This window comes from Ziziphus jujuba, chromosome 2 (assembly GCF_031755915.1).
Source record: "Ziziphus jujuba cultivar Dongzao chromosome 2, ASM3175591v1".
In the NCBI taxonomy this organism is placed as follows: Eukaryota; Viridiplantae; Streptophyta; class Magnoliopsida; order Rosales; family Rhamnaceae; genus Ziziphus; species Ziziphus jujuba.
This window is the reverse complement of record NC_083380.1, coordinates 17139733-17148697: the sequence shown is the minus strand read 5'-3', so window position 1 is coordinate 17148697 and position 8965 is coordinate 17139733. Positions and strand designations below refer to the sequence as shown.

Below are 8965 nucleotides of genomic sequence, written 5' to 3'. Positions count from 1 at the left end.
TATAAGTTAAACAAATGTTATAAATATAAAGGATGATGCATGAAGTAGATTACCAACTAACTATTTAAATTTAGAAGAATATATTAAAATAATAAAACATAAGAGGAAATGTAAATGTTTAACCATTGAAAATTCTTGTCTTATTAAAACCTTAAACTTCCACTCGTTGAAAAGTTCTTCATTTAAAATATTTTCAAAAAACCTATAATTTGAACCTTAAAGCCTTATTAAAATAAATCAATATTCATAGAAATAGAATAACGTAAATTGTACATTAAAAAAAGTAATGCTGTTTTAATGTTTACATAAAACCGTATATAAATATTCAATCAATACTTATCACATTGAAATGCTTTTGCATATACCAAGTTACCATTACTATAACATACCATATACTTAATACAGCCAAGTGACCTTCGTATCTCAAGGCATCACATGATTGAGGGGGAGGATTGAAAGCTTATCACGATCCTTTAGCGCCTAAAGGTGTCATGGTAGGATCTCATCATTACATTCTACAGTGTAAGATGTGAAAAATATATATCACGGTCAAAACCAAATACACTAATGCACTCCAATATGATCCACATATATATATATATATATATTCCACAACCTCAATTCCCAGTTTCCTCAAACCTTTCCAAATAAGCCAATATTCCACAATTTCATTTTCTTGCTTGCAATATTTACGAACCCTTTTCGTATCCGCCAATCTATTCAATGTGGGAGACTTGCTATTAATGTGGGTATTTTTGTTTCTAGAACAGGGTCTGCAGCTAAAATGATGATATTTGAAAATAAATTTTATTGTATTGACTGGTTGTGATATTAAAAGCTATTTAATTAGAGTGTTTACAAATGTTTACTAAATGAAAATTGAGACAGAAAATTTAAGAGCTAACTATTATAATGGAAAAATAGAATGTTCAACGCTTGATTGAAAGCTCTAGAGATTCAAGATTTTCTCGATTGTCCAAAACATAATTCTGGCCAGAAAGAAGACCCTTTTGTAGGTGACTGGGGATTTACTTGTAGGAAGTAGCTGGTTGATGGGAAACTTCATAGAACTAACTATAGTTTTGATGAAATCTTCATTATTCAAGATTTATCGACAAAATCTTTACTATTCATGAGTTTTATTTTCTAACATAATCTTCACTATTCATGAATAGCACTTTCGCGGATGAATACTAACTTTTAAACAATATATTTTTTAATAATTTTCATTGAGATCATAGGGGTCTTGGTTGTCAAGATGTGGCACTGTCATTGTCCATAAGTCAGTAAGCACAAAGAATCCTTCTGTAACTTAAGCTTTAGTCGAGTTTCGTCTTCAATTTAAGGTTTAGGGTATAAATAGTTACCATTGGTCTAGTCTGAAGGTCATTGAGCTACGTGTCTTTTCTTCATTTTTGATTAATTTGTTTTGTAAGTGGTACAGTGCATTTTGAATGCTTGGTAAACAAAAGGGCTTAGCTGCGTGTCCACAATTGTTACTGTGCTCCTACCCCTTGTCATGCGTTCGTGTCAATTCTAAACAAAAAGCTTGTCTTGCCACGTGCATAACCACCAAAAAAGCTTGTCATCTCCAAGCTTGAGTCAAAGTTGAATTTTTGCCATTTTTGTGGTTATAAGCTCTGCGAGCTAATGTTTTCTATGAATTCGACACGTTGAGGGTTGAGTTCTTTTCCCCTGACCTCAATTTAAGTAATTCGACAAGTTGAGGGTTAAGTTCTTTTTCCCTGCCTCAATTTTAGTAATTCAAGTGCTATTCCTTTAGACTTCCTACGTCATTAATCAATTAGGCCCTTGTTCCTTCCATGACTCAGAAGACTCTAAAGATAGAACAAAATGTGCAAAAAAGTCTTTAATTTTGTTAAAAATCGTTGTTTGGGAATAGTCCCCATGTGCAAATTAAACGCCAAAAGTTTATATTCCATGCATAAAATGAAAAAAATGCTATGAAAGTGTATGATAGCTGACATCTACGTTCAAGTAATTAGTTTTTTATTTTTTCTTTTGAAAATTCAAAACAGAGAACCTAGTCAAGCTTCGTTTTGAATTTGCTTCTTTATGGTTATTAAAAAAAAAAAAAGAGAAAAGAAAAAAAGATTTTCTACTTTTGTGTGTGATACACCCTGCCCCCCACCCCCGTAAAAAAAAAAAAAAAAAAAAAAGAAAAAAATGAAAACAGAAAAAAAAAAGGGGGGGGGGGGGGGGGGTGGAAAAAGGCGTGTTGTGCGTGTGGTTCAACCGTTCAAGTAACAGTTAAGCTTTGTTTTGAATTGGCTACTTTCTATTCTCCAATTAACAAATATCTTGAGGATTTCAGAAAAAAAAAAATATTTATATGTTAAGTTTAATTTCTTTCTATAGTATAAATTTCACAGGTAAATTACAATTTCTTTGTTATATAATTTTAATTTAAACTTGAAAATCTAAAAAGACACCATATTATATGTACATGTGGAAAGAAAGAAAATCAAGTAAGAAAAATTGAAATCTTCTAGAAACATTACTGTATTTAGAAAAACATCACTGTGTATAGTCTTCCAAAAGACAACAAAAAAAAAGCTGTATATAGAAAGCTATCATTTTCTTTTTTTTTTTTTTTTTTTTTTTTAATCGAAAACTTCTAACTCATGTGGACCAGAATTCATATATCAGATTATAAAATGGAACATTACATTTGGACCATATATACAAAAATATCATTTTCTTTTTCCTTTTTTTGTATCATCAAAAACTTCTAACTCATGTGGACCAGAATTCATATATCAGTATATCAATAAGATGAGTACCACATAATAGATTTATAAAATATAAAGTGGGATATTACATTTAAACCATATGAGGTTTGTATTGATTATAATTTAGTTTTTTATGCTTTGAAAACCATAATTAGTATATACGAGGTTTGTATTGATTATAATTTAGCTTTTTATGCTTTGAAAACTATAATTAGTATTTCTTAAAAATTATGAATAATATTATTTCAAAAAATATGCATGAAACAATTCAAAAAATAATAACTTTTGAAATATAAAAAGAGATTGATGATATTTTTAAAACTATATATATTAATTTATATTAAAGTGAAACCTCAAAAAGGTATATGAAATTAATCCATTACAAAAACAAAGGAAGATTTCCCCCCCCCCCCCCCCCCCCCTTATATCTTCAAAAGCTTCAAATTCATGTGGACTAGAATTCATGTATCATATATCAATAAGATGAATACTACATATTAAACCTAAGATTAATACTTGATATTGAACCTATGGATTACAAAAGGGAATATTAAATCTAATCCTTTAAAATTTACATTAATTATAATTTAATATTTTAGATTTTAAAAATTACAACTAGTATTTTAAAAAAGTGTAGATAACATTATTTTAAGTAATATAAATGAAACAACTAAAAATAATTGGGAGTTTGGGATGCAAAATGGTAGAAAAAATAATTTAGCAGGATGTATTATATCAACTTTGATAAAATTTGAAATGCATATATATCAATATGCTTTTTTAAAATTAAAAAAAATATTAAAATATATGGTTTATAAAGTTTAGCAGGATGTATTATATCAACTTTGATAAAATTTGAAATGCATATATGTGAATATGCTTTTTTTAAATTAAAGAAAGTATTAAAATGTATGGTTTATAAAATTAACCAATTACAAAAACACGCGAGAATTTTTTTTCTTTTATTTTACTTGCACGGCAAAATCTACTATGCTCCCCTCAGCACAAGTACAGCCTCTCACAGAGAGCTTCTTTCACACCCTTCGTTTTCTTTCGTTTCATTTTCCTTTCCTACTTGGTCTATAAATATTCACCCTAAATGTAGTACTCCAACCACGTAAACTCATAGTTAAACACGTTACCCAGTAGCAAAACCTACCATGTCTCCTACAATGATTGTCATCCTCTGTGCTTTCCTCGCTTCTCTCTGGTTCATTTCCTTTGTACTCACAAAGGCCGACCAAAAACACACCAAAAATGGCCGGAAACTTCCACCGGGACCCCAACCGCTACCCATCATCGGAAACCTGCATCAACTCGGAAACCTTCCACACCACAACCTTCAAAAACTGGCTCAAAAATACGGACCCATTATGTCATTACGGCTTGGCAGTGTCCCAACCATCGTTGTGTCATCCCCACAAACCGCTAATCTATTCCTTAAGACTCACGACACCAATTTCGCAAGTCGACCGAAGCTTCAAGCTTCCGACTACTTGACGTTTGGAAGAAAAGGGATTGCTTTCGCCGAATATGGTCCATATTGGCGCAACATGAGGAAGCTATGCACTTTACAGCTTCTAAGTGCATCGAAAACTGAGTCATTTTCAGGGTTGAGGAAGGAAGAGCTTGGATCGATGGTGGAGTCGGTGAAGAAGTTGGCGGTAGCCGGTGAGGTTGTCAATGTCAGTCGGAAAGTTGGTGAGCTTGTGGAGGATATAGCCACGGTGATGATATTGGGAAAGAGAAAAGATGATAGGTATGAATTGAAGGGACTTGCAGAGAAGGTTTTGAACTTGATTGGAGCTTTCAATCTTGGTGATTATGTGCCATTTCTTGGGGCCCTTGATCTTCAGGTTTGTCTTTCATTCTTATGATAGCACTTATTATCTTGGACAAACTATTTACCTTTTTTTAATTTTTTTTATTCATTTTTTATACATTATTGGTGCATCAACACTGTAAACTGTTTATCAATAGTTTAGTCAACAAAATTCTGTGGCCGTCAGTGAAATTCAAGACTTAGGTACTAACTAGAAGCCTCCACTCTTCTTCCTTTTTTGTTTTTGTTTTTTAATTTATAACACAAAGAGTGAAGATATTTATCCACATCCAAATTTTAAATCTGACTTTAGAATGTACTGTCAGTGGTATTCATTGATTGGGCAAACCTACAAGTACTTAAAAACCTATAGCCTTCCAAAGTTTAAAAGGGTGCACTAATAATTTAACCAAAAAAAAAAAAAAAGAAAGGGTGTGCTAATATAGTCTAACCCAAAAATAATTATTTTTGTCGGTGCTGTGATGCTAGTTAGACTGCCATTAATTTTTTGCTTCTTCCACACTATTTTATATAATTTATCTAAAATACCCTTCTTCACTCATTAAAAGTTTAGTAGATTATAGCTAATTAACGTTAAATTGTTTAGTACACATCCTTCAAATATCATTATCACTGTATAGATCATATTAACCGTACAATATTAAGTTGTTCAACAAACTATAACTAAATATATACTTTTTAAAAAAAATTAAATTATTTTTTAAATTAGAAAAAATATATTTAATCTATGTGAGTATAATTTACTCATAAATTTCATTAAATTGTCTTAAATATAATTATATTTGATGGAATGTTTAATCAACAAAATTTTCAAACTTAATCATATTTTGTCAATCAAACATTTTCCATCAAACATAATTATATTTAAAACAATTTAATAAAATATATGAATACATTATACTCTACTTGAATAGATTAAATATTTTTACTTTTACTATAAAAAATTTCGTTTTTTGATGTAAGAAATATATTTAATTATAGTTAGTAATAATATTCAGATTATGTCTGTTGAACAATTTAACGTCGCAAACTTTTAATAAAAAAGGTAAATTTAGAAAAACTAGATAAAATGCATTGGAAAAAACAAAGATGACAGTGTAACTAGCAGCATCCTTATTTTTTTTTAATTTTTTTCCCCCCTCAAAACGTGTAATTGGGCTAAACTTTAATGTAGTTAGTCTACTATGGCAATTCAAACAGTTACTAAATGAAATCATCTAACTGTAAATCATTAATGGAGCCAATTTTTTAAGACATGACATGTTAATTAACATGTTCTTGCTTTATATTAGAAGCTTGTTCCCAATATATCATAAATTATTTTACCATTACTTCATATGGAGTATCTTTGCATGGTGAGTATATTAGTTATCTTTTTGTTTCTATTTTTTTTTTATAATAATTATTTATTCTCAACATATATGAAGTAATTTACATATAATTTTTTATGATAATATATAATCTAGTTAACATGAAATCTTTTATACTAATTGTTATCGATTAGTGGTGCAAATTTAGGCTGCCGACAATTTTTTAAATTTAGACTAGGCTCTTTTTAGATGGGAAATAGAATTTGAGACGAGTCAGGTGAGTAATATTTCATATCTAAAGCCCATTACTCGACCTTATGAATATTACGCTGGGCTTCGAGCTAGGGCGTTTGGTTTAAAACTTAAACCCAAATTTGGAGTCCAAATTTTAATTTTTGTTTTTGTTTTTGTTTTTTATTTTTTATTTTATGGTTTTAAAATTTGATTCAAAAGTTTTTATGCTACAAGTACTAAATTTATTAATCAAATTAGATGACTGTTTTATTAAAGGCTGATATATTAATAAATGCCTTAAAATCATTAAAGGTAAATTTAATAAATAATATAAGGTCATTGGATACTAAATATTTGATTAATAAATTTGATGAATATAAAGTTACTCTAAACAAATTATTCTATCTTGTAATAAATAATAAAAAAATAAAATTTAACATATAATAAATATTTATAATATATTAAATAAAAATATAGAAAAAAAATTATATCAGATTAGCTTAGGGTGTTAGGTTTGGTTGGGCTTCAACGGTTGGACATGCAGCTCAACGTGCCGAGCTTTAGGTTGAGTTTGTACAAAAAATCTAAAACCCAAGATCAACTCAGAAAGAACTTGGGCGGGCTCAAGCTTAGGCCATGTCAGGCTTGAGCAAAACAACTTGATCATAATTTTTGCATGTTTCTAGCATAACTTTTTATAATTTGCTTCTCATATATTTTGTTGTTTGTGGAAGTTCCCTTCAGTTTATCAAACATTGAGTGTTAGCTAATTTTTTGACACTAGGGATTCAAAAGGCATACAAAGGAAGTTAGCAACTCCATCCACCAAGTGATAGAGAAGATCCTTACTGAGCATGAACAAGACAACAACAGCCAACAAAGGGACTTTGTTGACATACTACTCCCATTGATGAACCAACCTATAAATCCCCAGGACATGCCCGTTTACCCAATCGATCGAACAAATATCAAAGCGATATTACTCGACTTGATCGTGGCTGCATTTGATACCTCAGCCACCGCCATTGAGTGGACAATGTCGGAACTTATAAGGCACCCAAGGGTAATGAAACTACTTCAAGATGAGCTAGAAAGTGTTGTTGGCATGGATAAAATGGTGGAAGAAAAGGATTTGGGAAAATTGAGTTACTTAGACATGGTAGTGAAGGAGAGCTTTAGGTTGCACCCAGTTGCACCTTTACTAGTACCCCATGAGAGCATAGAGGACACTACCATTGAAGGATACTACATACCCAAGAAATCAAGAATCATAGTGAACACTTGGGCAATAGGACATGACCCAAATGTGTGGTCCAAAAATGTGGAAGAATTTTACCCAGAAAGATTCATGGATAGTAAAATAGACTTAAAAGGGCATGATTTTGAACTTCTTCCATTTGGGTCAGGTCGAAGAATGTGCCCAGGAATGCAATCGGGTTTAATTACTGTCCGATTGGTTTTGGCTCAATTGGTACATTGCTTTAACTGGGAGCTTCCTCATGGCTTGAATCCCAAAGACATTGACATGACAGAGGTGTTCGGATTGACTGTGCCAAGAGCCAATCATTTGGTTCTTAAGCCTACTTATCGATTGCTTTGCTAAACCAAGTCTTTATTACGCTTTTCATAATAAAAATAATTGTAACTTAATATCTTTCTAATTTAGACGGATTGTTTTTAAGAATAAGTTTAAAACATTGCAATTTAGATTTTCTAATTTCATATCTTTGCATTTTAGTCTAATTTGATTTTTTGCTAATGTTGGTCGACTCCATCGTGTGTCACTTATATTAAAATATAATTTGATTAATTGTTGCAATGTAGATTTTCTAATTTGATAAATTTGTATTTTAATACCATTTGATTAAGATTATGCATTAACTTTCATTTGCCAAAATTCGTATTTGACTAAAATATAATAAATTAAAATCTAAGAACCTAAATTGCAATATTTTAAATTTGAAGGTCTAAAATACAAATGTACCTAACTAAAAATTACTAAATTGCAATTAACTCTAATTAAAAAAAAAAAATGTCCTTATGCAATTTGATTTAATTATATGCATTTGGTTTTTCAAATTACCCAAAAAGCAATTAAGAGAATGTTTGACCCTGTTTTTTTTTTTTTTTTTTTTTTTAACCAAAATAAAGAACTTAGATGAATGTGTATTTAATACAAAATTAAGATTGGATTAGATTTGCTCAAGCCTAACATGGCCTAAGCTTGAGCCCGCCCAAATTCTTTTCGAGTTGAGCTTGGGCTTTAGATTTTTTGTACAAACTCAACCCAAAGCTCGGTACATTGAGCTGCATATCCAACCCTTGAAGCCCAACCAAAGCCTAAAACAGTAAGCTAACCCGATATAATTTTATAATTTTTTTATATTTTTATTTATACATTATAAATATTTATTTTATATTAAATTTTATTTATTATTATTTATTACAAGATAGAATAATTTGATTTTATATTCATCAAATTTATTAATCAAATATTTGATATCTAATGATCTTACATTATTTATTAGATTTTCCTTTGATGATTTAAAGGCATTTATTAATAAATCAACCGTTAATAAAATAGCCATTTCGTTTGATATTTGGTTAATAGTTTAGTACTTGTAGTATTGTTCATATATTAAGCTATTATTTTTTTGGTTATTATTTTATTTTATTATTATAATATATTTTGGAAAAAAACTTTTGAATCAAATTTAAGACCATAAACAAAAAATAAAAAAGCAAAAACAAAAATTAAATTTTGGAATCCAAATTTGGGTTTAAGTTTTAAACCCCTGGCTCGAAGCCCAGTTTAATATTCATAT

The 8965-nt window shown here is 29.8% G+C and overlaps 1 protein-coding gene across 1 annotated transcript; it reads left to right on the top strand.

Moving 5' to 3' along the window:
• Positions 1–3757: 3757 nt before the first annotated feature.
• On the top strand, positions 3758–7864 carry LOC107418843 (cytochrome P450 CYP736A12). The gene is made up of 2 exons (XM_016027527.4): positions 3758–4609; positions 6925–7864. The coding sequence occupies exons 1-2, from the start codon at positions 3914–3916 to the stop codon at positions 7741–7743; spliced, it is 1515 nt and encodes a 504-aa protein (XP_015883013.2). The 5' UTR covers positions 3758–3913; the 3' UTR covers positions 7744–7864.
• The last annotated feature ends 1101 nt before the right edge of the window (positions 7865–8965 follow it).

Excerpts from the sequence above, each read along its gene's own strand:
- LOC107418843 (XM_016027527.4), top strand. The coding sequence starts at position 3,914 with ATGTCTCCTACAATGATTGTCATCCTCTGTGCTTTCCTCGCTTCTCTC. Across the intron at positions 4,610-6,924 it reads TTGGGGCCCTTGATCTTCAG|GGATTCAAAAGGCATACAAA; the intron begins GTTTGTCTTTCA and ends TTTTGACACTAG.